This window comes from Ranitomeya variabilis, chromosome 3, assembly GCF_051348905.1.
Source record: "Ranitomeya variabilis isolate aRanVar5 chromosome 3, aRanVar5.hap1, whole genome shotgun sequence".
Classification (NCBI taxonomy): Eukaryota; Metazoa; Chordata; class Amphibia; order Anura; family Dendrobatidae; genus Ranitomeya; species Ranitomeya variabilis.
Window position 1 is genome coordinate 577499853 of NC_135234.1, and position 18234 is coordinate 577518086.

The 18234-nt window shown below is 41.7% G+C and overlaps 1 protein-coding gene across 11 annotated transcripts in view; it reads left to right on the top strand.

Moving 5' to 3' along the window:
• Positions 1–18234, top strand: part of DACH1 (dachshund family transcription factor 1) — a 561137-nt gene that overhangs the window by 263622 nt on the left and 279281 nt on the right. For all 11 annotated transcript variants that reach the window (XM_077297257.1, XM_077297259.1, XM_077297261.1 and 8 more), the window contains exon 3: positions 15030–15191. In XM_077297257.1, the coding sequence (XP_077153372.1) occupies positions 15030–15191 (162 nt within the window). The remainder of the gene's footprint in view (positions 1–15029; positions 15192–18234) is intronic.

Below are 18234 nucleotides of genomic sequence, written 5' to 3' on the forward strand. Positions count from 1 at the left end.
TTAGGGTTTTCCATCTTTCCCACAGTGACTAGAGTGCTTTGTAAAGGGTTATTGCCATCTTGGCCTTTAAAAGGCCTAGGTGGAAATAACTTCTTCTAGTTTCTAGCCACTAGGATCGAAGCTACAAAAACAGCCCCCAGCTTCTCTGCCTTCATTGCGTATATCTGATAGAAATGAATGGAAGCAAAGGAAACGGCATAGAAGAGCAATCTATGCTGATGGCGTGTCTCCTGAGTTGCGGAAACAACGTAACTTGCTGTGCTGTACTGTTTCCTTTTCTTTCATTCATTTCTATGAGAGTTAGGCTTCTTTCATACTTCCGTCTTCTGCTGTGCATCGTTGTGTTGTGCAGTGAAATGATGTATCGATGGACGTCACGAAAATAGTGAAAAACGTATGTGACGCATCCAGTGTAATGACGGATGCGTCGTTTGTGTTGTTGCCACAATGTCAATGGAGAAATTTCCGGGAATCAAATATCCGGGGACGAGAGAGAGAGGGAGAGAGAGGGAGAGAGAGAGAGAGAGAGAATCAAATGTCCGGGGACGAGAGAGAAAGAGAGAGAGACTTTTCCTGGATTTGAAAATCCTTCTGGGCATGCTCAGAGGGGAAAAACGTGATACGTCGCTGGATTCCTGTGTGTGACGGTCAGCGACGGATCTTGCGTCCATAGGTTTCCATTATAGCCGATGACAGGCAGCACAGGATGTGTCGCTGACCGATTCTCCGACGTGCAGAAAAAACGTTTCTCTGAACGTTTTCTCCGCACGATGGACTGCTATTTTCTGAAGGATCCAGTGCACGACTGATGAAACGGATGGCCATCTGTCACAATCCGTTGCTAATACAAGTCTATGGGAAAATGCAGGATCCTGCATAAATTGACTGACAGGTTCTTTACTGTAAGAGCGGTGAGACTATGGAACTCTTTGCCATCTTGCGTCACAATGGTTGATTCACTACTAAAATTCAAGAAGTGCCTGGATGCCTTTCTTACAAAATATTTAATTACAGGTTATAGGCACTAGACTCTGTAATGGAGCGTTGATCCAGGAACTAGTCTGATTGCCGTATGTGGAGTCAGGAAGAGATTCTTCCCCATTATGTGGCTATTAGTGTCTGTGACATGAGTTTTTTGCCTTCCTCTGGATCAACATGTTAGGTTATAGGTTGCACTCGATGGACTTAAGTCTACCTTCAACCGTAAAAGCAATGAAACTTTGAAAGTGGCTCTATAAGTGATTAGTAAGCCAACCTTTAATTGATTTGCAGCTTGCTTTGGGATATATGTCTTTGGCAGATATAATGTTTTGGACTAAAAGCCTCTCATTGCACCTAGTAGGCTTTCAGAATTCTTGTAAACTGTGCACTGCTTTATTGTCGGAGGCTCATTGAAACATTTACGTGAAAATGTCTTTGGGTTTTCTGTAACACAAACACTTAGTTCACCACCATGTAGCTGATTTTAATAAGTTTAAGAACACGACTGTGATAACACAGGATAACATCATTGTCAATCTGTTTTATTCTGGACTATTGCAAATATATTATTTTACTGTGTTTTTCTAGACAAAGCTTTTCATTCAGAGAGAATCAATTACATATCTCATTTATCTTTTTTTTCCCCCTAAACTGTGGAGGTGGAGATAAAAGGAATGAGAGCCTTAAAACTCACACATGGCTGTAATTTAAGATTTTTTTTTTTTTTTTACTTCATTGTCCGGAACAGTTGAAAGAAACCTTCAATGAAAGTTTATTAACTAGGCCAATGCCCTAGGCTATAAAGGATCATTTATTACTGGTTTTCTTGCCTTTTCCCCTTGTAGTTTTTTACTAAAGCCAGTGTAAAATAATACTTCACAAAATTAAACCTTTGCCCTTCTGCATTATTAAGTCTGCTTTGATTAGATAAAGTAACAATTTATGATCCTTCATGAGGTTACACATTAAATGAATAATGTAATAGATGGAGTGTTGTCTGAGAATTCACTGATGTTGTATGTAGTAAAAATCATTCACTCATATATATATATATATATATATATATATATATATAGCAAAGTTTGTGGCATATTTGGAAACATTCGGTCTAGCTACTGTATTTTTATGAGGGATCCTCATTCATCGGGATAAGGTTTACCTATAAGAACTTCCATCTCCTGCCCATTTGCTCATTACCAATGTCAGAAAAGCAGTATCCCTGAGTAATAATAGCATGTATATAACTGAATACTAGTTGTTTAAATCAATATAGCTGCTTTGTATTGGATTATATACTAAAACAGTATGCCTTAGTCATATATATCCAATCATGGAAATACTTTACTGAGCTATTGAACTGTAAACTGTGGATATTATAATTCTAATCACTTCTGCTAACTGTGTGGCATGAACACTTTTCTACTGGGCATTCTCTAATTATATAGAGTAAGTATAGAGAATTGTACTATACAGGAGTGAAAAGTAATTAAATGAAGATGAACCTATGCTAATATATATAACATGGAGTTGCATAAACAGCAATCCCCTTATGACTACTTATTATTAGAGTTCTTTACTTTACAAGGGAGCGTCCTACAGTAATAAGCTTGCAGTTTCTGAAGGAATTTTCTTGCATTGCAAATCTTCTCGGTGTTTTTGGCAGCCTGTGTGCTGTCTAAAGGGCAGTAGATTTAAAGGAAATGTGTCAGTTAGATCAACCCTACCAAACAGTGGCATAACTACAAAGTTATGAGCCCCGGTGCGAACTTTCAAGTGGGGCCCCCTCCCATCATGCCAAAATATTTTCTACCCAAATTCTCATTTTCCCTATTCATTTTGCACACTATAGCTTTATTGCAAAGTTGTAGAGTGTTACCTCAGTGGCGTAACTATCCGGTGCCCCATCCTGGTATATATTTGTCCCCCGTACTGCCATTGTTATGTAATTTATAAAAGAAAATAAACCATTATACTCGTCAGGGGCTTACATAGAAGTCATGGGGATCCATGTAAGCAGTTTAATGCACCCCCAAAGTCCTCCGTATAATATAATGCACCCCTATAGTCCTCTATATAATATACTGCACAGTTCATAGTCATCCATATAGTATAATACACTCCCTATAGTCCTCCATATAGTATTATACACTCCTCAGTCCTCCATATAGTATAATACACACCTCATAGTCCTCCATATACTAAAATACACTCCTCATAATGCTCCATATAGCATAATACACTCCTCATAGTGCTCCATATACTATAATACACTGCTCAATCCTCCATATAGTATAATGCACTCCTCAGTCCTCCATATAGTATAATATACTCCTCAGTCCTGCATATAGTATAATACACTCCCCAGTCCTCCATATAGTATAATACACTCTCATAGTGCCCCATATAGTATAATGCACCCCTCATAGTCCTCCATATAGTATAATACACTCCTCAGTCCTCCATATAGTATTATACTTTCCTCATAGTCCTCCATATATTAAAATACATTGCTCAGCCTTCCATATAGTATAGTACACTCCTCATAGTGCTCCACATAGTATAATGCACCGGCATCGTCATCTATGTCGTACAATTCACTTCTCATAGTATAATGCACCCCATAGTTCTTCATATAGTATAATGTATTCTTCATAGTCCTCGATACAGTATAATGCAGACCACATGTAGTGTAATGCAGCCACCCCACAGAGTATAATGCAGCCACCCCACAGAGTATAATGCAGCCACCCCACAAAAGTATAATGCAGCCCTGCCATACAATATAATGTAACTCCCATAGAATATAATGCAGCCCCCCTTATAGTAGAATGCAGCCCCTCCATACAGGGGCAGTGAGAAAGACATGGGCAAATGGTGACTAGGGGGCAGGGGAGAAGGACACAAGGGGATAGGGGACACAGGCACAAGGGTGACACAGGGGGGCTAGGGAGCAAGGAAGACAGGCACAAGGGGACACATGGGGGCTAGGAGGCAGGGGAGAAGGACACAAGGGGTCTAGTGGGCAAGGGGGACTGACACAAAGGGAAACACAAGGAAAGGGAAAGGGAGACAAGCACAAGAGAACACAAAGGGACTTCGAGGGCAGAGTAGATATGGATGCATGAGGAGATGGCGGGAGATGTGGGAGCAGGGAAGAAGGGGCACAGAGATTACGAGGACAGGGTAGATGGGGAACACACAATGAGAAAGGGGACGGGAGACTTGAGAACAGGGAAGACGTGTTACACAAGGACAAGGGGCAGGGAATGCATGGGGGGTGCAGGAGGACTCAGGGCATGGGTGATGGGGAGCATTGGAGGAACAGGGGAGGAGAGACGAGGTGCGTACTGGGGCCTGGAGGAGCACAATGATCTGAACCTGGGGACCTATGAGGACATTTGGCACGGGAGAGCAGGGATGAAATGGGGTTGGTGTCACAGGGGGCCAGGGACGCTGGGGGCCGAGGATGGTGACACACAAGTAGGAGACACACCTCACTGCCACCGGTCCCGTACACCTCCATGTTCATCCCCGGATCCTCCACATGGCTGAGCCGCTGCGGCATCCCCATCCTGGGCGGTTCGGTCCATGCGCCCCTGCCAGCCCCACAGCCGCCTGTTCCTGGTCCCAGCAGCCGCCACAGGCTCTGCCAATATGGTGGCCGCCATCACCTATGCAGATGTTGCACTGCCTGGGCCCTGCACACAGTGGGTGCGTGATGAAGTGATGTCATCGCGCACCTTTGGTGTCAGAGGCAGAGGGGAATGATGGGAGAGGGAGCGTCAGCTGACTCTCTCTCCTCCATCATTGCTTTGAACTGTACCAGCGTCATAGACGCCAGTATAGTTCAATGTGGCAGCGGGCAGAGTCGGGTGCCTCTGACCTGCCGTGCCCCTGACCTGCCAGGCCCAGTCACAGCAGTGACCTCTGCGACCACGGTAGTTACGCCCCTGTCTCACACAGACACACATACTACAGATATCACACACACACGTGCACACACACGCACACACACACAAACCAGATACCAGCTCATACATCTCACACCCTCCTCTCTGGTACTGGGGAGACTGATATAAACGTGCAGCTCCTCAGCTTCTCCTGCTTACAGCAGCTCAGTCCCACACCTCCCCTGCTCTTGCCCTCTGTCCCGGGGCTGCAGAGCAGGAGAAGCTGTCTCACCATAATGACTGGAGCTGCTTCCTATCAAATGCCCCGGCTGCCACCTCCCCCCCAGATACTCCTCTGACTGTTGCCGTGAGGGAGGAATATCCTGCACTGCAACATGGTGTCGGGTGACTCTGATCTGCCAGGCCCCTGACCCGCCAGGTCGGGTCGCAGCAGCGACCGCTGCGACCATGATAGTTAGGCCCTTGCTCCCAAGCAATCTATATGGGCATGTAGGTCATAGAAAATGGAATAAAATGATACCTTGCTGTATGTGACCCAATGTTTTATTCCAGTGAAAGCCATATTTTTCTCAATCAGCAAAAGAGCTGTTAAGATCTCTGGGCCAGTCACACATCTCAAAGAGAATCTGCCTCCAGAGCTTATTTTATATGAAATGACTACCAGTGTGAGACATGTAGATCAGGAGAGAAAACTGTCAGTCATTACATTTGGCACACTGGTAATGCCCCCTTTCATTTACAGTAAGCTTTGAGGCAGATTCTCAGGAAGGTCTATGACGGGTCCCTAGCTCTTCACAGCTCATTTGCATATTAAGAAAAACGTGTCTTTCTCTGGAATAAGACATTTGATTGCAAATATCGTTTTATTCAGTTTTCTATTACCTACATGACCAGGTAGATGGCTTAGGAGCATTGATGGCTTAGGAGCGTTGAGCCTACTGAGAGATTCCTTTTAAACACCCAATGTATAATGGAATCACAGTAAACGTACTGTGCTGCCCCTGATCATAAAGGCATTTGATCTTGGTAATCTATATATAGATATGGCAGAGCTAATTTTCTAATTTTTCATATGCTAGTCACAATGAACTCGAGTTTAAAGTTTGTTGGATATTGTGTATCTATGAAAAATCTTCATTGTGATATCAGGATGACTCTTCAACTTCTGTGTTAGGAAATTACTGTTTATACCATGTTCACATAATTTGTCAGGGTCAGACTGGTACATCAGGATTACACAAGATGCTCTGGCGTTGACAAGTTCTAAAACAATAATGGGCTCCAAGAGTCCAAAAGAAGACAAATAATGGGCTCCAAGAGTCCAGAAGAAGACAAATAATGGACTCCTAGAGTCCAGAACAAGACAACTAATAGTCTCCAATAGTCCAAAAGAGAATAAATAATGGGCTCCCAGAGTCCAGAATAAGACAAATAATGGGCTCCAAGAGTCCATAAGAAGACAAATAATGGTCTCCAAGAGCCAGAAGCAGACAAATAATGGGCTCCAAGAGACCAGAAAAAGTCAGCACCATTTGGAGCTGACTTAGCAGCCAATCACTCGCCACTAGGGTCTATGGGTTGATTCACAAATAGCTATTGGACCTTAATGCTGGTGGGCCTTGTGTGTAATATTCACAGTAAAGATTACAATGTAATTAAAGTAGATGTGCAAATGTTCACTATAGATGGAGGGAAGACCTGAGAATCATTTAGCCAATGTTCTCAAGTTTTCCCGTCTCCCTATTATCCAAAAATCCGACATTATATTACAGTGCATATACCAAAGTGAATTTAAGGCAAACATAATCATTATGTTTTGTTGCTGACTGGCCCATCTGAATATCCATCCATGTATGATGTTCCCAAGTATTACTTTCCTAGCTGCATCTGATGCAGGCAGCAGTATAGTCTTGCCACTTTTTGCATGTACGTGAAGTATGTGCTTTCTACAGAAAATATTAAAATGATTTATTGGCACTTTTGCTTATCAGTAATTAAAATATCAGGATTTCATTTGCTTTGATGGTCTGTCTTCTTAAATTTTCATCTGAATCCAATCTGTTCTTTATGTAATCTCAGATGTTTTAAATCAACATTTCAGATGTACAGGTTACATATGTAGTAGAGATGAGTGTGTAATATATACCTAAGATTCTGTTGTCTTATTTTGTTATATTGCCAAGTGTGATTTTACACAGAACTGCTGGTTGGACAATTGCATTACAATGCACTAATGTATTCCCATTCTGAAATATTATATGCCAAATTCAACTCTGCTATTTCTATATATACTTGGTATTAAATTACTTCAGCATATTAAGGGCTGTCCCCATTTTCTTGGTAATATAAACTTTTTGCAGGATTAAAACTGCCCAGTCCGCGAATGTGACTGGATGGTTTTTTGATATGGTCGTCTGAACCCAGCCTTAGGACTCGCTCAAATGACCATTTAACACAGATGAGCAATATTCAATGTTTAATCAGTTAGCACTAAGCCGAATGTTATACTATGGGGCAGTGCAGATCTGCGATTGTTTTCTCATGTCGATTCGGCATGAGAAAACAATCACAGCATGTTGCGATAAAGTAATATACAAGTCTATAAGTGCATGTGATGTCATCCGAGTGCAGTCCGATTACCACGGACACAGACACAATGGAGAAATGAAGTTCTCCATCTTGTCGGCACCTGCGATACGACTCTCAGTAAGGTGACAAGCCCTGACGGAGTTTGATCTGAGTGACATTGGCATGACTGGTCTGAGTCATGAGGGAAAGAGAATTGATGACCGAGTGACCCTAGCCTCCGATGAAGTCTGCTTAGATCTTCATATATCGATCGCTAACAAAATGCACAAATATACATTCATATGCTATTTTTTATTGTAATTACACCCAGAAAGTGGTAATGTTCCTCCAATAAAAGAGTTGTTATTGGACATTCCAATCCCCGACAAACCAACAACAGGATGATGGCGGCTTATTTAATTACCCAAAATATAGGTTTAGGTTCAATAATGAATTTACATTTTAATTTTTCTTTTTATTTAAACACTATAAGATGGATCCTGCAGAGGTGAGAGGAAGGTAAATCCAGCTTCTAGTTGCTTGATGTCCAGGTTGGTCTTCAATTTGACTACTATATCTCCTTAGGGATTAAAACAATTGAGCATTTATGCTTGAAACTAACAAGACTGCTGCAATAACGCCATGATGTATTGTGTATTTCAATATGGCTCTTTTAACACGCCAAATACAAACAAGGTTTTTTTACGACATGCCACTACATCTCAGCTGTGGAATTAGTGTTATGCCATCTGCCTATCAGATGGTTTGTAACCAAGACTGCGTATTATTGCCACATGCCACATGGCTGATTTTCCTTCTCTAATATGCAGTTTGCTAAATATTTTTTAGAAATATAGGTGAGTATATATTTTTAAAATTCAATATTTCACTGAATTGATGAGAAAATTGTCTCCCTGAATGTGACTATGTGATTGCAAAAAAGGATTTATTTTAACATATTGTTTATTAAAGGGTATGTCTGCTTTAGACAATATTTCCCATATTCATTCTTCCAATAGGTTGAAGTGACTGAAGTGCTAACATTATGGCTGTACCTCTTGCCATGAAATGTTAACTCAGTGTTTTGGCTCCATGCAGCAAAATAGAATGGCAAAATTGTTTAAAAAAAGAATACAAAATTACATTAATAATGGTTAAAGAAGCACTCCCATCAAAGTTTTTATCCTGTTATATATTTCAGTTATCATATTATATAGGACTGTGTACTTACAATTGCTCATTTTGCCTTTCTACCCAGCTAATTTTTTTTCCATTTGGTCTATGCCATCACATGACTAAAAACTGAGTAGCTGAATCCTTCTAAGCTCTATGAAGAAACAGGAGGTCTATTTTCCTTGTATGAGCCTATAGTCACTTAAAAAGTCCCTGGCAGTGGGAGACGCGGAGCAGCTGGGTCAGGAGTTGAAAAGGGGAATGATAAATGCCGTGAAAACAGACTTCTCATAGATTGTAAGCTTGCGAGCGGGACCCTCATTCCTCTTGGTATCTGTTGATTTCTGTGATTATTGTTATGCTGTAATATCTTTTATTGCTTGTACAAGTCCCCTCTAAAATGTAAAGTGCTGCGGAATATGTTGGCGCTATAGAAATAAAATTATTAATTATTATTATTACTTCCTGTTTCTACATAGAGCAGAAAAGAGTGAAGAATTAGCTAGGTAGAAAGGCAAAATTAGCAATTGTAAATACACAGTGCTATATATTATGGTGATTTCAATATATTAAGAGGATAAAAACTTAGATGGGTGTGCTTCATTGACCCCTTCACGACCTTGGGACTTTCCATTTTTGCTTTTTAATTTTTTTGCTCCCCTTCTTCCCAGAGCCATAACTTTTTTTATTTTTCTATCAATATGGCCATGTGAGGGCTTATTTTTGGCTGGACAAGTTGTAATTTTGAACAACGCCATTGATGTTACCATATAGTGTACTGTAATACGGAAAAAGAAAGTGCAGTTAAAATTGCAAAATAAGTGCAATTCCACAATAGTTTTTTTTATTATTATTATTTACCATGTTCACTAAATGCTAAAACTGACCTGCCAAGTGATTCTCCAGGTCAAACAAGTATAGGTTCTTTTTTATTTACATGGTGGAGTAAAAATCAAAAGTACGTAAAAAGAAAAAAGGCGCCATTTTCTGAGACCTGCAGTGCCTCTATTTTTCAGGATCTGGGGCTGTTTGATGGCTTTTTTCTAATGTTTTTACTGATACCATTTTGGGGTAGTTACAATGTTTTAATTGCCTGTTATTGCATTTTATTTTGCACCCAAAAAAGTAATTCTGGCAGATCAGCTCTCATGTGCCAGAAAAGATGCGAGCTCAGTGGCAAAGTATCAAATGGCGGAACATGACCTATGACGTACCAATAGCTCGTAGGTCGTGAATGAGTTTTTAAAATTGCAAAGAGATTGTAAAAACAAGCGATTTGCTATCTTCATCTTATTAAATATTTTCTCCATTCACAAGAATGGAGGGATTTTTAATATCATTGCTTAATGATCGTTGTCTCAGTTACCGACCGCTGCTGCATTCTAGAAATGTGTCAGAACATACGCAGTGCTTACAAACCATTTTCAATAGAGCATCGTAAGCGCTGATATATAGCTTCCTTATTGCTGGAGAGCACTGTCCTTGATGCTGGAGCAGTATTGGATCGCACACAGTTTAGGCCAGTGGTTCAATCAGTCCAAACAAACATTGTTAATAGTGTTGAGCATTCCGATACTGCAAGTATCGGGTATCGGCCGATACTTGCTGTATCGGAATTCCGATACCGAGATCCGATATTTTTGTGATATCGGGTATCGGTATCGAAACAACATTAATGTAAAAATGTGTAAAAGAGAGAATTAAAATAAAAAATATTGCTATACTCACCTCTCCGACGCAGCCTGCACCTTACCGAGGGAAGCGGCAGCGTTCTTTGTTTAAAATTCGCGCTCTTCTTTCCTTTACGTGAGTCCCGGCTTGTGATTGGTTGCGTGCCGCCCATGTGACCGGGACGCAACCAATCACAGCAAACCGTGACGTAATTTCAGGTCCTTCAGGATTTTAAAATTACGTTCCGGCGTTGTGATTGGTTGCGTCGCAGTCACATGGGCGACGCAACCAATCACAGCAAGCCGTGACGTAATTTCAGGTCCTTAAAGATTTTAAAATTACGTCCCGGCTTTGTGATTGGTTGCGTCGCAGTCACATGGGAGACGCAACCAATCACAAGCCGTGACGTCACGGGAGGCTGGACACGCGCGCATTTTAAAATGGGCGCGTGTCCAGCCTCCCGTGACGTCCCGGCTTGTGATTGGTTGCGCCGCGGTCAACCAATCACAAGCCGGGAGGCTGGACACGCGCCCATTTTAAAATTTTAAAATGCGCGCGTGTCCAGCCTCCCGGCTTGTGATTGGTTGACCGCGGCGCAACCAATCACAAGCCGGGACGTCACGGGAGGCTGGACACGCGCCCATTTTAAAAAGCGCGCGTGTCCAGCCTCCCATGACGTCACGGCTTGTGATTGGTTAATGGCGGCCATGTTGCCGGGACGCGGACCAATCACAGCAAGCCGTGACGTAATTTTGTCACGGCTTGCTGTGATTGGTCCGCGTCCCGGCAACATGGCGCCGTGACCAATCATAAGCCGGGACGTCACTGGAGGCTGGACACGCGCGCTTTTTAAAATGGGCGCGTGTCCAGCCTCCCGTGACGTCCCGGCTTGTGATTGGTTAATGGCGGCCATGTTGCCGGGACGCGGACCAATCACAGCAAGCCGTGACGTAATTTCGTCACGGCTTGCTGTGATTGGTCCGCGTCCCGGCAACATGGCCGCCCTGACCAATCACAAGCCGGGACTTCACGTAACCAAGTAAAAGCGCGAATTTTAAACAAACAACGCTGCCGGTTCCCTCGCTGAGGTCCAGGCTGCGTCGGAGGGTGAGTATAGCGATATTTTTTATTTTAATTCTTTCTTTTACACATTTATATGGATCCCAGGGCCTGAAGGAGAGTTTCCTCTCCTTCAGACCCTGGGAACCATCAGGAATACCGTCCGATACTTGAGTCCCATTGACTTGTATTGGTATCGGGTATCGGTATCGGATTGGATCCGATACTTTGCCGGTATCGGCCGATACTTTCCGATACCGATACTTTCAAGTATCGGACGGTATCGCTCAACACTAATTGTTAATGAAATCACTGTCTTCAGCAAACCGTGAGAAAGCAGAGCAGTGAACTCCCGAAGATGACAAGTGAGAACAAACCTTTAACTTATGTAACTTAATGGACATACTGTACTTATAATAATGAATGTAATATTGGCTATTGATTTAATGGTTTTGTATAACATTAGCATCATATTATTATACTCTAGTAAATGGGTTTTGCCTATCCTTATGATATCCAGTCGTAGCTCATCATTATCAGATTTGTAAGAGTCTGATACCCAGACCCCACGATTTGTTATCAATTGCAAGGAGCTGCGCTGCAGATCTCGTCATCGTTCTGTGAACAGTCATGCTTTACCAGCTCTGCTCATTGTTTGCAAACTACTCAGAGCTGAAAGTAGCTGATCAGAGATTGTGCAAGGTGTTTGAGCCACTCTGATTGGCTGTTGATGGCCTGTCCTGAGAATAAAATATCCCCTTCAAATATCCATGTGCCCACCACACCCGACGCACGTTTCAGTGACCCCTGGATGAAGCTTTCAGAGCGAATCGTGCATCGGGTGTGGTGGGCACCTGGATACCTGTACTTGGAGGTAATTATGCATAGCTTTATTTGACTTTTTGATATTAACTACTTATGTTTCATTGTATTTATAGGACCTATGGTCTGAACTATATGACATTGTGTCTTATTTTTGCCTCTACTATCTAAAGGGATATTTTTCGTGTCTTGACCAATGGTGTGGTCTATTATATTTACAGCACTGGCACTTTATTTATAACTAGATGGACATTTGTGATATATTTAGGCATGTTGTATCCCTTTGGAAGTAGATAACTTATATTAACACTGTACTGTTGTTTATACTGCTTTGCTATTTCCAGGTGTTCCTACCTTTTTTCTGTCCCTGATTTTATGTATCCCATTTTGTGCTATATTTACTGGACTATTTATATGATTATTATTATTTTTGTAATTGTTAATAAAAATATACTTTTTACCCATTTGGAAATGGCTGCTCTTTCTCAGTGTATATTATATATTCATTTTGGGTAAAACTTCTAGTGGAGAATACCAAGCCGGTATAAGGAGACTTATATGCCATGCAATCCTCCTCTGGGAATTTAAATATGCAAATTTCTTCTTCACAGAGAGAGCGGTCTAAAATTCTAGTGTCAACTTTTGGAAGTAGCAATCATAAAAGTTAATATCATCATCTTAAAGATAACCTTTCACCAAATGTTGAACGTGGTAAATGATGTAATAGTGGCTGCAGAACAGAATATCTTTTTTTCATTTCATGGAGATATTTAATGTGACACAGCTAAACTCATCTGCAGTGTCCTTCCCCCCACACTGACTCTTGCAGGAGGTTTGACCAGGACATCATGGCTGCCTATAGACTGAGAAACCTACTGTGAGCTATTTGGGGGGATGTTCTTCTTTCTTTTGAGTGTTGCTGCCAGTTTATGATTGGTCAGCTTCATACAGGGAGAAGAAGTAAATGCCCTTACTGAAAAATATCTTATGATACCACTTATTAAGGTTCCAAGGTTTTGGATGCTAATATCTCCGTAACCGTGAGATGAAATAATAAAATCTGTGTCCAGTTGAACATGACAAATTTGGCGAACAGTCCTCTTTAATGGGCATTGCCCCGTGACTTAAGGTACCTTCACACGAAGCGACGCTGCAGCGATAGCGACAACGATGCCGATCGCTGGGGAGCTGTCATACAGACCGCTCTCCAGCGACCAACGATGCCGAGGCCCCCGGGTAACCAGGGTAAACATCGGGTTGCTAAGCGCAGGGCTCTGCTTCCTGACACTGACTGAGCTCCGGCCCTAACAGCACAGCGGTGACGTCACCGCTGTGCTTTCACTTTCAGTTTAGGGCCGGCGCTCAGTCAGTGTCAGGAAGCAGAGGCTGGGGGACGCGCAGGTGAGCATGTACTGTTTGTTTTTTTTTACTTTTACGCTGGTAACCAGGGTAAACATCGGGTTACTAAGCGCGGCCCTGCACTTGGTAACCCGATGTTTACCCTGGTTACCAGTGTAAAACATCGCTGGTATCGTTGCTTTTGCTTTCAAACACAACGATACACAGCGATCGGACGACCAAATAAAGTTCTGGACTTTATTCAGCGACCAGCGACATCACAGCAGGATCCTGATCGCTGCTGCGTGTCAAACGAAACGATATCGCTAGCGAGGACGCTGCAACGTCACGGATTGCTAGCGATATCGTTTCGTGTGAAGGTACCTTTAGGATAGGATGCCAATCCAGAAATTCCATTTGCAAACTCCATACTACCAATAAGTGACAGTGAGGTCCTGTCTTCTTACTATCTGAAGAGGCTATTTGCCTAATTACATTCGTTTGCCATTGTGATGTAAATAGTCAATTTAAAACTTGATTGCCTCCATGACCATTCAAATTGATAGCTAAGCGTAAAGATGGGCAAAAAGCCCAGATATCAGCATACAATCTTATGTGTATGGTGGTGTCTCAACTTGAACCTAACCACAGATATTGGGGAAACGAAAAAGTGGAGCATGTAAATTTTCTACATGCCTGATGTTTTTTAGTCTTAAGGGAGAAAAGCCTCTGACATAAGTGTCTGACAGCAGCGTACTCCTCTTTACCTATTAAGATCATGTGTCAATTCAGTCAACCTGGAATATCTGTTCGAACAGCTTTGCAAGATATATAAATGGAGTAAAGCTTAGCTCAGTTCCCAAGGCACCCTGAAAAGGATGCAATAGATTGAGGAGTGTGTAGAGTTACACTATAAGTAATGCATACCTAATTTATTCTCCTAACTATACATAAATCCCTGTAATCTAATTAATGTCTGTTTATTATTTTAAAAAAACAAAAACAAAACTGTAATCTACTGTAATATAGATTTCTGGTTTACTTTCATGAAACAATAAAATATTCTAAAGATTGTTGCTCACTAGATTTTGCAATGATTGACAGATCACTTTTACTAGAGGCGTGTTAAATTATTACATGGAACTTTACATTTATTATTGACTATATAAAAAAAGCAAAGGTAAAATTCTACAAGTTTTTATTGGAACTGTAGAACCAGGTATTTATTGGTGGGTTTATGTATTTAACGTAAAATATATAGAGTTCCATCTGGTATGCTTGTTTATTTGCCCGATCACCTAGTGGAGAATTGAATGTGTACTGATGCAACAAAACGTACTGACGAACAGCCCAAATAGTACATAGAAAAAGAAGTTATGTACACCATGGTTATCCTACTTGTAGTGCTTTCCTAATATCGATCATGTCCATGTACGAGACACATATGGCTTCTAAATTATGTTTACTATATATATTTAAATATATATTTTGTTTAATCCCACCCAGGTCTGACAGCAGCGGCTGCAGCTGCTGCCGCTGCAACCAATGCTGCAATAGCAGAAGCAATGAAGGTTAAGAAAATAAAGTTAGAAGCTATGAGCAACTATCACAGCGGCAATGCACAGCACGGTGCAGACTCGGACAATGGGGATCTTAATTCAAGTGTTGGTAAGCATCTGCAAAACTTTTATAGCCTCAAATATACTACTGGGAATTATATGGTTAAGTTCCGATTAGTTTTCATTGAGTTTTTGTAGCTGCATATTTTTGCTGTGCACAAAACGTAGCCTTACAGTTCCATCAAATTGGATGAGATTCAGAAGCAACTCATACCCTTTGTACTTTTTTCAATGCAGCACAAACTGACCGATGGTGCATGTTTGAAATCGACAACGTGTCAATTTTTAAAAACCTCAATGTCAAAAGCGCAAAAAAACCTCATGTAAAAAGCACAATGTTGTCCTAAGTGGACAAATGCTGCAGAAAATGCAACATAAAAAACTCACTAAATTCTCATTGTGGGAATGAAACCTATAATGGTCCAAAACAATCTTTGAAATTTCTATAATTACTCAGATTTTGTATAAGTACAGTACAGACCAAAAGTTTGAACACAACTCCTCATTTAAATATTTTTCTGTATTTTCACGACTATTAACATTTTTACACTGAAGGCATCAAAATTATGAATTAACACGTGGAATTATATACTTAACACAAAAGTGTGAAACAACTCAAAATATGTCTTATATTCTAGGTTCTTCAAAGTAGCCATCTTTTGCTTTGATGACTGCTTTGCACACTCTTGGCATTGTCTTGATGAGCTTCAAGAGGTAGTCACTGGAAATGGTTTTCACTTCACAGGTGTGCCCTGTCAGGTTTAATAAGTGGGATTTATTGCCTTATAAATGGGGTTGGGACCATAAGTTGTGTTGTGCAGAAGTCTGGTGGACACACAGCTGATAGTCCTACTGAATAGACTGTTAGAATTTGTATTATGACATGAAAAAAGCAGCTAAGTAAAGAAAAACGAGTGACCATTATTACTTTAAGAAATTAAGGTTAGTCAGCCACAAAAATTGGGAACACTTTGAAAGTGTCCCCAAGTGCAGTGGCAAAAACCATCAGGCGCTACAAAGAAACTGGCTCACATGAGGACAGCCCCAGGAAAGGAAGACCAAGAGTCACCTCTGCTTCTGAGGATAAGTTTATCTGAGTCACCAGCCTCAGAAATCACAGGTTAACAGCAGCTCAGATTAGAGACCAGGTCAGTGCCACACAGAGTACTAGCAGCAGACACATCTCTACAATAACTGTTATGAGGAGACTTTGTGCAGCAGGCCTTCATGGTAAAATAGCTGCTAGGAAACCACTGCTAAGGACAGGCAACGAGCAGAAGAGACTTGTTTTAGCTAAAGAACACAAGAAATGGACATTAGATCAGTGGAAATCTGTTCTTTGGTCTGATGAGTCCAAATTTGAGATTTTTGGTTCCAACCACCATGTCTTTGTGCAACATAGAAAAGGTGAACGGATGGACTCTACATGCCTGGTTCCCACCGTGAAGCATGGAGGAGGAGGTGTGATGGTGTGGGGGTGCTTTGCTGGTGACACTGTTGGGGATTTATTCCAAATTGAAGACATACTGAACCAGCATGGCTACCACAGCATCTTGCAGCGGCATGCTATTCCATCTGGTTTGCATTTAGTTGGGCCATTATTTATTTTTCAACAGGACAATGACCCCAAACACACCTCCAGGCTGTGTAAGGGCTATTTGACCAAGAAGGAGAGTGATGGGGTGCTACGCCAGATGACCTGGCCTCCACAGTCACCAGACCTGAACCAAATCGAGATGTTTGGGGTGAGTTGGACCGCAGAGTGAAGGCAAAAGGGCCAATAAGTGCTAAGCATCTCTGGGAACTCCTTCAAGATTGTTGGAAGACAATTCCCGGTGACTACCTCATGAAGCTCATCAAGAGAATGCCAAGAGTGTGCAAAGCAGTCATCAAAGCAACCTAGAGTATAACACATATTTTCAGTTGTTTCATACTTTTTTGTTAAGTATATAATTTCACATGTGCTAATGCATAGTTTTGATGCCTTCAGTGTGAATGTACAATTTTCATAGTCAAGAAAATACAGAAAAATCTTTAACCCCTTTTTGTTATCGGACGTACTAATCCGTCCATATGGGGTGGGCCCTACTTCCCAAGGACGGAATAGTACGTCCAGCGTGATCGGCCGCACTCACGGGGGAGCGAGGCCGATCGCGGCCTGGTGTTAGCTGACTATCGCAGCTGACATCCGGCACTATGTGCCAGGAGCGGTCACGGACCGCCCCCGGCACATTAAACCCCGGCACACTGCGATCAAACATGATCGCAGTGTTCCGGCGGTATAGGGAAGCATCGTGCAGGGAGGGGGCTCTCTGCGGGCTTCCCTGAGACGATCGGTACAAGGCGATGTGCTCACCTTGTACCGAGCGTCTCCTGCCTGCAGTCCCCGGATCCAATATGGCTACGGGGCTGTATCCGGGTCCTGCAGGGAGGTGGCTTCACAGCGCCTGCTCAGAGCAGGCGCCGGGAAGCCTCCCTGCTGTGCTGTGTGATCGCCGATCTGACACAGTGCACAGCAAAGTGTCAGATCGGCGATCTGTCACTGTACTCTGATGTCCCCCCCTGGGGCACAGTAAAAATGTAAAAAAAAAAAAAAAAATACATGTGTAAAAAACAAAAAAATCCTTAATAAATAATAATAATAAAAAATATTGTTCCAATAAATACATTCCTTTAGCTAAGTAAAAATAAAAAAACAATAAAAGTACACATATTTAGTATCGCCGCGTCTGTAATGACCTGACTTATAAAACTATCCCACTAGTAAACCCCTTCAGTGAACACCGTAAAAAAAAAAAAAACGAGGCAAAAAACAACGCTTTATTATCATACCACCGAACAAAAAGTGGAATAACATGTGATCAAAAAGACAGAAATAAATAACCATGATACCGCTGAAAACATCATCTTGTCCCGCAAAAAACGAGCCACGATACAGCATCATCAGCAAAAAAATAAAAAAGTTATAGTCCTCAGAATAAAGCAATGCAAAAATAATAATTTTTTCTATAAAATAGTTTTTATCGTATAAAAGCGCCAAAACATAAAAAATGATATAAATGAGGTATCGCTGTAATCGTACTGACCCGTAG